The sequence below is a fragment of the Nelumbo nucifera genome, chromosome 6 (assembly GCF_055504915.1).
Source record: "Nelumbo nucifera cultivar China Antique chromosome 6, China Antique-T2T, whole genome shotgun sequence".
NCBI lineage: Eukaryota > Viridiplantae > Streptophyta > Magnoliopsida > Proteales > Nelumbonaceae > Nelumbo > Nelumbo nucifera.
Window position 1 is genome coordinate 21,633,584 of NC_142654.1, and position 15,520 is coordinate 21,649,103.

The 15,520-nt window shown below is 38.1% G+C and overlaps 1 protein-coding gene across 5 annotated transcripts in view; it reads left to right on the forward strand.

Annotated features, from left to right (window-relative positions):
• Positions 1 to 6,274: 6,274 nt before the first annotated feature.
• Positions 6,275 to 15,520, forward strand: part of LOC104608371 (BEACH domain-containing protein C2-like) — a 124,453-nt gene continuing 115,207 nt past the window's right edge. For 2 of the 5 annotated variants that reach the window (XM_088890206.1, XM_088890208.1), the window contains exons 1-5: positions 6,382 to 6,522; positions 6,910 to 7,093; positions 7,197 to 9,326; positions 10,343 to 11,130; positions 13,578 to 14,288. In XM_088890206.1, the coding sequence (XP_088746332.1) occupies positions 7,265 to 9,326; positions 10,343 to 11,130; positions 13,578 to 14,288 (3,561 nt within the window). In that variant the 5' untranslated portion in view covers positions 6,382 to 6,522; positions 6,910 to 7,093; positions 7,197 to 7,264. Of the gene's footprint in view, positions 6,523 to 6,909; positions 7,094 to 7,196; positions 9,327 to 10,342; positions 11,131 to 13,577; positions 14,289 to 15,520 lie in introns of all 5 variants that reach the window. The other 3 variants (XM_010274332.3, XM_010274333.3, XM_088890207.1) reach the window with 3 other exon arrangements.

Below are 15,520 nucleotides of genomic sequence, written 5' to 3' on the forward strand. Positions count from 1 at the left end.
TAGAACTGTCAATTGCCTCTAATGCTGTCATTGGACTGCTAAAGTTGATGTCACCACTTCACCAACACCACCCACCGATGTAGGCAACTAATTCAGCACTGATCTCTTGACGATTAACTCATGAATCATGTCCTAAAGCCCTATGCGTGCCTCACTTTTAGAATCCATATTTACCCACATCACCTGCACCTAAATTTCTATGATCCATTCAATCAGTTCTTGTTGTTTAACAACCGCAAGGAGAGAGCAAAAATAGGGAAGTTGCTGGAGAAAAAAAATGTCACCGAAGATACTCTGAGCAAGGTTTAAGACATGATTCAAGCCATGAAAATAGGGAATTAGCAAAATCTACAGTGAAAAAAATCAAATACAGGAGCATAGACCCAAGCTTTAGATGACTTTACAAAACCTGTCATGACTTATGACCAACCCCATGGGTACCCTTGACCCAACCCACCCTCTTGACCCAAATGGGTTGTTTGACCCATAATTGGCCCACATGATAGATGGGTGGGTTGGATGGACCAGATGGGTTGGGGTCAAAAGTGCCAACTCTTAATTCACCATGACTTTTTCACATTTCTCTTAAACTCACCATTTTCAAAATCTCTAGGGAGCCGCTCGTAAGTGAGTTTTATTGTCTATGACTCACCTTATGTTAGATTTCCTTTAGGCCACCATTGGTGAGCATAGACCCATTTACGGGCCAGGCTTTGCCTCTACATTAATAGAATATGCTCAGGCCCAAACCCGAGCCTGGCCAGAATTTGGAAAAAAAATATTTTTTTTCTTTTTAATTCAATTAAAAATTATTTTATTTATATTAAGATCTCAAAACCTAAAAAAATTAATGAAAGATCTCATTATAACTTGAAAAAAAAGAGAAGAAAAATAAAGAAAAACTATATTATATATATGTTTTTTTATTATATAATATATTATCAAGTCAGGCTTGGGCTCGGGCCAAGCTTTTTTGAGAAAGCCCGAGCCCAAGTCGAAAAAGGTCGGGCCCGATATTCTAGGCCCGAGCCCGAACCCACTGGCCTGAAATCCTCTCCAATTCTGACTTTAATTGAACCAGGTCGGGCTGACCCATTGGGCTATTCGGCCCATGAACAGGTCTAAGCACTACAAGAAGTTGTCCATATAAGCATTTAAGCATTTTACATGACCAAAACTACCCCTAAAATTCTCAATCAATCTTATTAAATATTTTTTGTAACAAATTCTATTAATATATATTAAAACAATGATGGCCACATAAGATGACCTCTCTTTGCTCCCTTACCCCAACCCTACATTCTAGAGAATCTACATTATTCACTCTGAGAGCCTAAGGAATTGGCACCTCAGCATGGCAATCTTTTTCTTTTATGCCCCAAAAATTTAGAAACAAAATCTTTCAAGATTGTAAATCATGATCCAATAGGAAACTAACGCCATTCACGCCTCTCTATATCCAAATTTCTCTCCATCCTTGTAAATTGAAATTATTGCCTTGTTTTTTCCCATTGTCTCTTATTGTTTTGGACAAATTAAGCAACATTTATTCTTTATATCCCTCTTCCCTCATCGTTTTTTTTCTTCCCAACTTCCCTCACCGTTTTGAATGAAAAAAATAGGGTGGAGCTGGTTCACTCATGTTGCAACACCTTGGTCTCCTCTCTTAATTATTAAGAAAATACAAACTTTGAGGTATTTCTTTGCACCAATTTAAAATCGTTTTGATATAAATAATGGGCGAACCATTATTTGGGCAATATTTGGCAGCCAAGTTACTATGAAAAACAACCACTATAGCTGAACACAACAACTTGATATTTTGGGATTTTTTTCATGAAAATATTGGCCAACATAACCTTTGGCTATCTTTAGGAGCTAAAACATTGTAAAAAAATGTGCTTTTTTTTTTAAATACCAGTTTGTTTTGTTATTGTGATCGCGAATGACCATTGTAGCTAAAAAAAGTGAGGAAGGAGATATTGCGTCGGGTTTGGACAATTCAAACCGGATCCCAATCCATATCCATGTTTACATTAGTTATATTCAGTCTAGCCAATCAGTTTACACCGTTTTCTAAGTCCAAACAACTCAGTCCCGACCAACTTGTCATTCATTCTATCAACTCAGGCCCAATTAACAATGGTTTGACCACACTTGTCAACTTAGGCCTAGTTAATAGTGGCCCCACCAACCCAAATTAGTGGTGTTCATGGATCGAGTTGGGTCGATTTGAGTGATTTTCTTAAATCAACCCGACTTTGCCGGTTTACTTATTGGTTAAATTGAAACTGACCGACCCTGAAGTTAAACCGACACAAACATGAAGGGTCGGTTTATCGATTTAGTCAAATTTTAAATATATTTTAAACTGAAATATTTATATCAAAATAACTATTTATATTTAAGTTTATTTTTTTAGTTTTTATGCAAAATCGAAATATATATTTAATTTTGATTAGTTATCTTGTATAAAACAGAATTTTTTTTGTCAATATATATTTAAATTTATACAAGACTGAACTAAATATTGTACCATTATATTATATTTGTATTGGTTTTACGTTTTTTTTTTTATTATAAGTAACCATAATAAAATATATCAGCATTTAACATATAAGGTAGGGACTAATTAGTGATTACATAAACAAAGTATCGGTTTGATTTTCATACATGAAAGTCGAAACCGAACCGAGTTGTCGGTTTATTTTCTCACACAAACTGAAACTGATCGGTGGTTTTGAAAAACTGACCAACTCGGGTTGGGTCGGGCCAATTTGGTCGGTTTGACATTTAATGTGAACACCCCTAACCCAAATTATTGTTAATAATTAATAATTCTAGAAATAATATTAATAATTATAAAAAATTATTAACATGAACAATTTACCATAATTTTTAGGAAACTATTATTAACAAAACCATCATTATATTACTTCCTTTAAATTATGGAAAATTACCTATACTAATTATTTAACTAATCAATCAATATTAAAATTATCAAAATGGTTATTAAAATTAATCATCCATGATAATTAATATTATTCAAAAAACAACAATTGAATCAAAATGATTAGTTAATGATAATTAATATTACATTAATATATCTAATAATTTTCGATAATGATAATTCATATTAAAATTAATATTTCAGATAATTAATAGAAATACTACTTTTGGCGACCGACTTACTGACTCTTGTGCGTTACATTTGTACCCGGTTTTCGATATCAATGTAAGTATAGGAAACATCCCGTGCTTAATTCAGTTCCGTTTTCTTTTAATTCTATAGGATAACTGAATGGATGTTTTTTGTGGGTGTGTGGGTTCTAATTGCTATATTTTCATTGTTCTGTTTGTAATTTTTCTAAATTTATTAATAATTATCATCACCGGGACCTGTATGCATTACCACTTTCAGGAAATTGCATTCGCGGAACTGATTCAAGCGTTCGAATCGTAGCAGTGAACAGCCATGGCCTCGCATATGCTAGAGTCCAGAATGAGCCACTCTAATCCATTTCTTCTGTATACACTCTTAAGCTTTTTCTTCTCCACCTATTTCTAATTAGATATTATTGCCAGGTGAATGGCATGGGCGTGGAAAGAAGACTCGGAAGTGATACAGATTTGGAAGCGGCACGGAATGTCTATATCCTTAAATTTTAAAATTTTTAGAAGAAAAGGTTTGCCGGTTGTGGAGGTGACAATAATATCCTTGGTTTTTATGGGTGCCGGTACGAAGAATGCTCAACTTACCGGCAAGATGCGCAACCTCTTGCGGCAATACTATAAGGAAGCCGATCAACTCTTCATTCTAAATTTCTCATACATCCGGTTTATTCGATGTTCTCTTACGGTATTGATTCCTCTTCCTTTTGTTTTTACTCTCAGCAAGGAGAGCTTGCAATCAGGTTTTATATTCTACGTTTCTACTCTCGAACTTATGGTATTTATTGCTCAAAAGTAAACCAAACTATTGGTTCCCTTCAGTGTATTTATTCATTTCTAACTTTTTCAGCTGATATGTTCTAAGACTTGTAGATGGTTTGGGACCCTGATACACCATGCGTCCAATAGGTTTCATAGGAGATTGCATATATTATAATCAACCTTTGCATTTCCAGGTATCCTTTAAGTTGCAGTAGAGCTCTTTACCACCAGACAAATGAACCCAATAATATGTATATAGTTATATATTCTGTTTCAAAAATAACATGTATATAATTACAGGTTGGCAGTCATTGGTTTGGCTTATTATTAGCCCATCCAATCTCTGAAGTTGGTCCCATTCAATATGTGTGCACATCTGCTAGACTGCTACAAACATTTTAAATTGTTGAACTGCCTAGATTGTATTATGAATCATTTAACAACCCCCACCCCAATCTGAAATATTGCTTATTAATTCTGTTCTGGTATCTTGCTCTGTAGTTGCCTAGGTGATTTTTTTTTTTTAAGTAAAAATTATCCTAGGGTAACTCACTAGGTTCCATAGCAACTAGCAACTGTATTTCCGTGATAATTGTCCATGATTTTCATAAGTGTAAACTTAATCTTAAAGAATAGAAACTCAGCAACGAAGAATAATTTTATTACATTGAGTAGAGATAAAGTAAACAAAGATTGAAAAGGATGGTCAGCCTCAACTAACCTCCAAATTCAGGTTCATTGTTAATTACAAATCCCCCTTGTTGCATTCCCCAAAACATATCGAAAAATAGATGAATTTGCATTGATTGTTAGTTGGCATAATTATCAAGGCATAGATTCAAAACCATGGAAAAGCAGGTTTTTCATGTTGTACGCGCCACACACATCCCTGTTGGGCATGTGAACATGATACATCCTAAACTAACCCGGCCTATGGCACCAAAATTGTCTAACCTACTTGGATATCACGCATATACTATACCCAATTCAGGCCATGTATACAAAGGTTTAATGGCACAATGTAAATGGGTCAGGTTTGGTGTGGGTTCACCTTAACCGGACATGATCCATAGTTTAGGACTGCCACGATTATAATCCCCCCTTGTTTTTATTCGATAGATGATTCTAACCCGTTAGGGTGGTCAAATATTTGCCACTTAACCGGATCAATTGACATCTAAGGAACGATCATTTATGACCCGGCCCACATATTTTCGGGCACAAGTAGCTATTTCACTTCCAGGCCTGCCCAGCCCAGCAAAGCCAGATATTTGATCCAATCCAGAATTACAAAGGGGGAATCATAAATAAAGGATTCTTTCTGGCTTCGCGGGGCTACACAACGGGAGTAGCCCATCCCCTCATTGAAGCTTGGCCTTCGTAGCTAATTCATGAAGGGATGAATTGCCTGATTCAACTGCCGAGGAACATGGCGAAGTTTGCAATCCTCCTACCGAGTCACGACACGACATAATTTTGATTATATAAGCCCATATGCCCGACTCAGGCCCAGGCCATTATCAGGCCAGGTGCGGGTCGGGCCAGTCCCAGGCCGGCCGGTCCCATGATCATCCTTATTACTTAAGCTAGAAAGAAATCAGGTATGCCATAATGTAAATAAATTGATAAATCTTAAATCCTCTAATTAATACCGCGTGCGCCAAGTAGACAACTATATACACCAGTAAATATAAGTAATTGGAATATTCAATTCAACCCATAATACACTATCAATATCTTCCCACTTCCCATTATTACATATACCTATATAATTTATACGGTGGTTGACCCGCTTCTGAGTTCCGGCAATAAATACGTTTCATGCAGAAGTAGAATGCATATAGGGGGGCGCGATTGCAACGAACCACTGTTCTGTTGGATTTGGCCTCATGATCAATACAGTCTAACCATCCCAGCCATCTGTTCAACAAATTGTCCGAGAGAAAACTCGACGATGCATCTGGCGATAAAATTTCTAAATACAAGGAATCTCGTTCGCAAGCCGAGGAGGGACTAGGGAGACAACAGTAAGTAAGCGGTGGGTCCAAATACCAGACTCCCATGTCACGAATCACGTGGCTCGTTGGCAAGGGGCCTCCGGTTTGGTCGTAGCGGAGACTTGGATCGAATCCCGCATTCACCGGGTCTGGTCCGGTGGATTATCTGTCTGGAAGACGGGCTACCCTTTGATTAAAAGAAAAAAAAGTCACAAACCACGTGGTTAGAAGATAAAAAAGCTGTGGTAACGTAAAGTTAAATATTATATTTTTTCCCAGTATTTGGACTGGGGCTCTCGACTGGAGGAGAGTAGTCAATAGTCATGGATTGCCAAGCTAGGATTTGTGTTCTACCAAAGAAAACACTCGCACCAACACCAGTGCTGATGTAAGAGGGGGGCGGACCATAGTCCTTGGTTCTTAACTCTCGCGCTCGGTTCGCCTCTTGTTTCGACCCTCCGATCTCCCTCTTCTTGCTTGTTGCTTCTTACCCTGGAAAAACCTGCACCTACCAATACATTTGCCGACTCTTTCCTATTGTTTCCAGAAGCTTGACATAGAAAGCTCCGTTACAAAGTGGAGTCGAATTAAGGTATTATTTCTATATCTATTTCCTTTCCCCCCACGAATTTACTACTTCATGCTTGCATTTTCATCTTTAATGGATATTTGGGTATGGAATATGGATCTGTTTAGATTGTCACCGAGTGTTTGTTTTTTTCAACGAGGCGCGGTCAATGCCCAGTATTTGGTCTGATCCCACGGTTTCAGTTCTTGTTTGGCTTTTTACATTTTATTTATTGATAAATTGCATTTGCTTGCTTTTAGTAGAGGCTAGATTGATCGTTGGTCATCTGTTTCTGATAAATAGACCATGTTTTGTGGTATCCGATTTCTTGTACATTCCTTACATTTTCGTGTCCAAAGTCAATCAGCTTGTAATTCTCATCTCATTCTGATTTCTGGCATTTGATGAAAGCCCACATGAATGCCGATCCCTTACTGAGACGTGACAGTTGGGTTCATCTATTTGCGTTTGGTTTTGTTGAAGATTTGCAGTTGAAGCTGTTTCTCTGTTTATATATTTTGTCAAGTTTCAATTTCAGGCAGATGAGCTTCAATTCATCAAGATGAGTACTTCGAATTTGAGCTAAAGGGTGGAGGTTAGTGTGTTTTGCAGTTCATCATTTTTTATTATCTTTGATAATAGTTAGCGGAACTGTTAATGTTTTTCTTCTCTTTTTGGTTCTGGTCAACGTTTTGCAGTTTAATTTACTTTTGTCCTTTAGTTGTGGATATTGCGAATGAGGGATAGCTAGCTCAAAGATAATAGGATGGAAGAGGTTGCGCAAGAATCGGGAGAAATTTCTCCAAAAGCCTCTGAAAGGGGCAAGTTTGTTAATGAAACTGGCAGAGGGGAAAGTGAAAGAGCAGATTACAAGATGCACAACGAGGGGGATAAGCTGGAAAGTAATCAGGTCTTTCAAGTGTTGATTTCTGCAAGTACAGGCAGAACTTCTGAAGAGGAGAATGAACCACGTGATGAAGAAGACCAGTTTGAGCAGGTGTCCTTGAAAGATCAAGAGAGGAATATGTCAGATTCTTGGGGAAATGTGGACTCAGTTCGGCCTTCTAACTTGGATAACGTGAGCATGTCATCTGGTAATGAGGAGGCATCAGAATCTTTTACTGATAAACCTGTGTCACAGTTGGACATTACTTTAGCTAGTGAGATACAAGAGCAAGATAATTTGAGTTCAATGTCTGAGAGACAATCTGGGCGGGCTATCAAACATTCTTCTTCTTCAGCTAGTTTTGGTTCTTCCGCAGGTCTCTATGGAGAAGCTGGATGTTATTCGTCTGTTGATTCACCTACAAAATCTAGACATAGAGCTGTTGTGCCCAATGTGTCCCCAGAACTCTTGCATTTGGTGGATTCTGCTATTATGGGGAAACATGAAAGTTTGGAAAAACTTAAGGGTGTTGTATGTGGCAAGGAGAGGTTTGGAAGTGGAGAGGAAATTGACATCATGGCTGTGTTGGTAGTAGACTCACTTCTTGCAACTATGGGTGGTGTTGAATGTTTTGAGGAGGGTGAAGATAATAATCCTCCTAGTGTGATGCTGAACTCTAAGGCTGCCATTGCAGCAGGTGAGCTTATCCCTTGGCTTCCTTGTAAAGGTGAAAATGAAGGTATGATGTCTCCCAGGACTCGTATGGTTAAAGGACTGCTGGCCATATTAAGGGCTTGCACAAGAAACAGATCAATGTGCTCTGGGGCTGGTCTGTTAGGAGTTCTTTTAGGGTCAGCAGAGAAGATCTTTCTTCAGGAAGTTGGTTCAACAGAACAGTTTCACTGGGATGTTACACCTTTGTGCCATTGCATTCAGTACCTAGCAGCACATTCCCTTAGTGTAGTTGATCTGCATAGGTGGCTTGAGGTCATCACAAAGATGTTAGGCACAGTTTGGGCAACCCGTTTGATGCTTGCATTGGAAAAGGCTATGGGTGGAAAGGAAACAAGGGGTCCAGCATGCACATTTGAGTTTGATGGTGAAAATTCTGGGTTACTTGGTCCAGGAGATGGCCGCTGGCCATTTACCAATGGTTATGCATTTGCAACATGGATCTATATAGAGTCATTTGCAGACACTTTAAACACTGCAACAGCTGCGGCAGCCATTGCTGCAGCTGCTGCAGCTAAATCTGGGAAATCCTCACCTATGTCGGCTGCAGCTGCTGCAAGTGCACTTGCTGGTGAAGGTACGACACACATGCCGCGGTTGTTCAGCTTCTTATCTGCTGATAATCAGGGGGTGGAAGCATATTTTCATGCCCAGTTTTTGGTTGTTGAAAGTGGTAGTGGCAGGGGAAAGAAAGCTTCCCTGCACTTTACTCATGCTTTCAAGCCACAGTGCTGGTATTTTATTGGTCTGGAGCATATTTGCAAGCAGGGGCTACTTGGGAAATCAGAAAGTGAGTTAAGGTTGTATATAGATGGCACTTTGTATGAAAGTCGTCCATTTGAGTTCCCCAGGATCTCCAAGCCTCTTGCATTTTGCTGCATTGGGACAAATCCTCCTCCAACAATGGCTGGCTTGCAACGGCGTCGTCGTCAGTGTCCACTGTTTGCTGAGATGGGTCCTACTTATATATTTAAGGAGCCTATTGGTCCAGAGAGGATGTTCCGTTTGGCTTCTAGAGGGGGTGATGTGCTGCCTTCTTTTGGTAATGGGGCAGGGCTACCATGGCTAGCAACAAATAACCATTTACGGAGTTTGGCACAAGAAAATGCACTTTTGGATGCAGAAATTGGAGGAAGCTTGCACCTTCTTTATCATCCTTATTTACTGACTGGGCGTTTCTGTCCAGATGCTTCTCCTTCTGGTGCTGCAGGTCATCCATTGAATAACCTTCACTCGCTTTTCCTCGATAAAGAAAATCCTCACTTCCTTTTTCCAAATGAACTGTTTGTCTTGTCATTGCTTTTCTTTTTACAAGTAACTATTATAAGCTGTTTCTGACCTACCAGACAATATAAGAACTTCCATTGGTTCATCTGATTTCCAGTTTCCTTTTAAGCAAGCACTGTGGAGATTATTTTTTGATGAAGTGGCGGTACAACTTGAAAAATCTAATATGCTGATATTTTGTTTTGCATATGCAGATCATATCATAATTGTTATGCTTTTGGTTTGCATAAGTTGATGTGTCAGAAACAGCTTTGGTAGTCACTGATAAAAAAAACAGCTTTGGTAGTTTTTGGTTTTCCTTTTTTACTTTCACATGTATAATTCATTATAAAAAATGATTTATGATGAAGATTAATGTCCTTAGAAAACAAGCTATTCCCACCAGGTTCCCACAAGAGGTCCCTCATAATTTTCTCTGGTTTCCTAGCAACACCCATAGGAATGCTAAATGTAGAGGAAGTAGATTGGTAGATTAGCAAAGGTGGAGTTCATTAATGTAATTTTCCCTCCAAGGGAGATATAATTCCTCTTTCACCCCACTAGCTTCTTTGCAAACCTTTACAGAACCGGGTACAGGGGGTACCAAAAACTCTCCACATTTGGATTTTCCCCAAGGGGCAAGCCCTAGTAATTTAAAGGCCACTCATCACCTCACAACCCAGAACTTCAGCTATGCTAAAGATTTCCTCCTCTGCCTTGTTTATCCCCGCCACACAGCTTTTACTCCAATTAACTTTAAGGTTGGACATACTCTCACAGTGGATTTGGCTGGATTTTGGAGCTTGATGTTCATGCCATATAATTTTCTTTTATGTATTTTAGCTGAACAACGTCTAATTATTTCTGCTCTACTCATCTCTGTGGTAATTTAGTCAATCTATTCCTTTTTACATTGTCTATTTGCAAGGAGAAAGAAATCATCTTCTTATGATGTTACAGGAACACACAGAAGACCTGCTGAGGTTCTTGGGCAAGTTCATGTTGCTACACGAATGCGCCCTGCAGAGTCTTTGTGGGCCTTGGCCCATGGAGGACCCATGTGTTTGCTTCCCTTGACAGTAAGCAATGTGCAACAGGATAGCTTGGAACCACAACATGGAAATTTTCCATTGTCTTCAGCCACAACTTCTCTTTCTGCTTCGATCTTCAGAATTATTACCATGGCTGTTCAACATCCAGGAAATAATGAAGAGTTATCTCGAACAGGGGGGCCTGAGATTTTGTCAAGAATCTTGAGCTATTTGCTGCAAACTCTATCTTCACTTGACCCTGGAAAACAGAATGGAGTTGGAGATGAAGAACTTGTTGTAGCAATTGTTTCTTTGTGTCAGTCACAGAAAAGCAATTATGCTCTCAAAGTGCGGCTTTTTAGCACATTATTGTTGGACCTGAAAATGTGGAGCTTATGCAATTATGGTCTACAGAAAAAGCTTCTTTCTTTACTTGCAGATATGGTGTTCACTGAAGCATCAGCTATGCGAGATGCAAATGCTGTACAATTGCTTCTTGATGGTTGTAGGAGATGCTATTGGACCATCCGTGAGAAGGACTCTGTTAATACTTTTTCTCAGCATGAGGCACCACGCCCCATTGGGGAAGTGAATGCTTTGGTTGATGAGCTCTTAGTTGTTATTGAACTCCTAGTTGGAGCAGCACCTCCTTCATATGCTGTTGGTTATGTTCGTTGTTTGATTGGGTTCATTGTTGACTGTCCACAACCTAATCAGGTATGACATGTTTTGTTTTCTGGTAGTGATTTGCCATTACATAAGATTGGGGGAATTGGTGCATATTTTTTTCCCTTTTTTGTGTTACGTATTTTGAACTGCAATTACTTGGTTTTAAGGTAAAATCTCGGGCTGGCATGTATGAGAATGTGGTTCAGGTCTGAGGGTGGCCACTTTGTGCAAAAAATGCCAAAGGTTAGGACCGTTCCCATTCTAACCCTCCCGAGACCCAGATAACTGTGAGTCTGTGATTGCGACCAACATTGGGTAATGCCCTTTTAGTTTGAACCACAATTCTAGCAATCCTTTCTCCTTTTTCTTTCTTCTTGTTATTTTTAGTCTTCTCTAATTTCTTTATATGGAGGTATGAGACCCAACCCGTGTAATTTCTTTATTTTTTAGTCATCTCAACAGCCTAGATGATTTAAGGACCTCACATGCACCCTGTTCTGATTCCACCTGCTTCCTCTCTCCTACAAGAAAAAAAAATCTTAACGTCATATGAGGATCTCATTGTCTTTGTTCTTCCTATACTTTTAATGTATTAAGTATTGCAGTTTCTTATCATCTAGGCTGTTGGGATTTCATAATCATTTATTGAAATTCTAAGCCTTGTCCCAACTATACGGGGTTAGCTACATTAATCCTGTTTTGCCATTCTGTCCTATTCTGTACCATATCCATTGTTTAAGTGTGGGTCCTTAAATCATTTCTCACCACAACCTATATCATCCTTTTTTGCCTGCCCTTAGCTCTTCTGGCCCCTTCAACTTATAATAGATCACTTCTTCTTACTGGTGGTGTAGATGGCCTTCTCTGCACATGCCCAAACGATGCACCCTGAGGCCTTTTTTGGTTTCATCAATTAATACTTCATCATCAGTGAATAACATGCACCATGAGGCCTCTTTACATCATTTAGTCAATTCATCAATGATTATAGTAAATAAATAAGGTCTAAGTGCTGAGCCCTAGTGAAGTCCCATTGTAACTAGAAACTCGAATGTCTCTGTCACAAGCCTTCTGACATTGGCTGTTGCACTCTCTTAAATGTCCTTAATTTGGTCCATATTCCCATTTGGCACTTCTTCCTTTTCCAAAACTCACCATATTATCTTTAGGTACTCTATCATATGATTTCTTTAGATCAATGAATACCATATGGAGATCTATCTTCTTCTCTCTAAACTTTTCTATTAGTCAGCTTAGTAAAATGATAGATTCCATGGTGTATCTTCTTAGTGTAAAACCAAATTGGTTTTTTGATGTACTTGTTTCATGTTGCAACCTTTACTCTATTACTCTCACATAATTTCATAATGTGGTTCATAAGTTTAATCCCATGATAATTATTACAACTTTGTATTTCACCTTTGTCCTTTGCTCAATTACTCTCCCAAAGTTTTATAATGTTGCTCATAATTCTACTTCAAGATAATTATTGCAGCTTTGTATATCACCTTTGTTTTTTTAATATAGGAACTATAGTGTTTTTTTTTTTTTCATTAATCTATAGGGGTTTAACTTAGGCAGGATCTGGTCCAGAATTTGTTAAAATTTGAATGGTCCCAGCTTGAAATCTTGGGCTAGTGCAGTGTAAATTCTTCAAATTGTATACCTGACTTGCACACCCCCACTCATCTGGCATCTTCTTTGTTTTCATTATCTTGTTAAAAAGTTCAGTTAGCCATAATAAGTCTACCTTTCCCATACATTTTCAAACTTCTATTGGAATGTAATCTGGTCCTAATGCTCTGTCCTTCTTCGTCTTGTTTAAAGCGTCCTTCACTTTGGAAATTTTAATTTTACAAGGTATCTATTAGGATGTCATCCGGTCCTAATATTATCCATCACGTGTTAGGAAAAGTGATTTGTTACAAGCTGAAGGGGCTAGAAGAGCCAGGGGAAGACCGAAAGGACTTGGGTAAGTCATGAGAAATGATTTAAGCGCCCATAACTTAATGATGGATATGTCACTGAACAGAACGGATTGGTGAAGAAGGATTCATGTAGCTGACCCCATATAGTTGGGACAAGGCTTGGATGATGATGATGATCTATTAACTTTAGTAATATTGGAGTTATTAATCCCTCCCACACTAGTACCCTCTATATGATATTCATTTAGTAAATTTTCAAATAGCTTTTTCTTGTTTCCTTCATTTCTTTATCTTATATCAAGACTCTTTGATCTTCTACTTGATGCATCTAATATGATTTAAATCTTTGCCTTTTATTTCTCTTATCTTTGCAAGTTTATATAATCCATTTTCACCCTCTTTACTTGAGACATGACTTTATAAGGTTTTCTGTATATGTAATTTGTTACCCTGAAATTAAACTAAGATCTTGCCATACACATCTGGAATTCCTTGGTATGAATATGATATCCTAGATTTAGGTGACAGTTTCTTTGAAATAGGTTCCTAACAAATGTGGTTTTCCAGGTTGCACGTGTGTTACATCTAATGTATAGATTGGTGGTACAGCCAAATATATCCAAGGCTCACACAATTGCAGAGTCATTCATATCTTGTGGAGGGATAGAAACACTTATTGTCCTCTTGCAACGGGAAGCAAAAACTGGCGACTCTTTATTAGAAAGTTCTGGCAGAATGGATGATGAAAGTGTGTTGGGTCAGGGATCTGGAGCACATGCCGGTAAGATTCAAGAAAGAGGTCAGGATGCTGATCTTGGATCTATTGGGGAAAAGGAGTTAGTTTCTCATGATGAAAGTTCCGAGTCACAGTCCTTTGACAGTGAAGGGCGTTTATTTGCAGTTTCTGTGGGAACTAACATTGAAAGAATGACATCTGCCTCTGAGCTCCAATTTGTGAAGAATTTGGGTGGTATTAGTTTTTCAATAAGTTCTGAGAGTGCAAGGAATAATGTCTATAATGTTGATAATGGTGATGGAATTGTTGTTAGGATTATCAGTCTTTTGGGTGCAGTAGTGACATTGGGGCATCTAAAATTTGGTTCGCATGCTCCTACAAATATGACAAGTAACATTCCAGGTAATGGGCTGCATGATGGAGGAGGTACGATGTTTGATGACAAAGTTTCTCTTCTACTTTTTGCTTTACAAAAGGCTTTCCAAGCAGCACCACAAAGGCTTATGACTAGCAATGTGTACTTAACTTTATTGGGTGCATCGGTAGGGTTGCATTACTGTTTCTTTTGTTTTATTATCTTAATGGCATTATTTAATAATAATACACATGTCCTATTTGACATATAGTGTATGCAAAATTCTTCTCATGCTTTGATTTATGATGTGACCTAATCACTTTATCTTTGAAGTTACTTTGATCTCTACCTTTTTGCTTCCTGATATCATTGTTCATTCCTGTGAATTTATGTTCTCTTCTGTTATAATAGTTAATTCTGTATTAGAACTGAGCTGTGTGAAGAAGAGTGGAGCAAAAAGAGACAAAGAGGGGAAGAAAATATTAGGAGAAAGATAATTATCTTTCCCACCAGTCAGCTGGTATATAAATGGAACTCCTAAATAGTGGTAGGACCTATCTTCCCTTGAATGGACAGAACTAAAAAGAACAAAAAACATAAAGAAGAGGGAAAAGACCCCTATTCTCACACCATCTAACGCTTTTGGATATTAACTTTCACTGAGGTTGGATTTGCATGTTATTTGTTTATTGCATCATTATTGCCATTTTACATTTACAACAAAAATTGATGGGCCTGACATGCATATAATTTTTATGAGTTTATTGCTACAAAAATTAATGCCTTATTTTTGTCCAATGTTTGCATATTTCTCCTAATTATTATCATTGAAATAGTAGAATCAGAAGCAAAAGAAAAATAAGAGAAAGAAAAGAAAAATGGGTAGAAAATTCTTGGAGAAGAAAAGAAAGAGGAAAGAATAAGATGGGAGAAGAAAGGGGTGCCAAAAAGTGTTCTGGTGCCCCACTCACTTGTATTTATATTTAAAAAATAAACTGTGTACAAAGACCATAATGACTCCACTAAGGTGTCCATAACTGGAACCACTATAAACAAATAGAAATAATGGGTTGTAGCCTAGGCCCAACAACTAAAATAATAAGAATAATAATAATAAAGCAGGACAACTAAAATAAACTATCAACACTCCCCCTCAAGTTGGGAATAGATGTCAATCATTCCTAACTTGTATAGATCACGTGCAGGCTTGTTTCTAGTGGTTCCTGTAAAGAGAATGGGCCGAATGGGCCCTAACAGCTGCTTGTGTGAATATCCTTTATTTTTATCTTTTATTTTATGTTGATGGGCCTCACTTAATGGGCCTGTTATTTGTTCTTGTTTTATTTTCTCTATGTAATTGCCAAGCTGGCCGCCCACTTAAGGGCATACTTGTCATCATTAATTTTTGGAGATTAATAA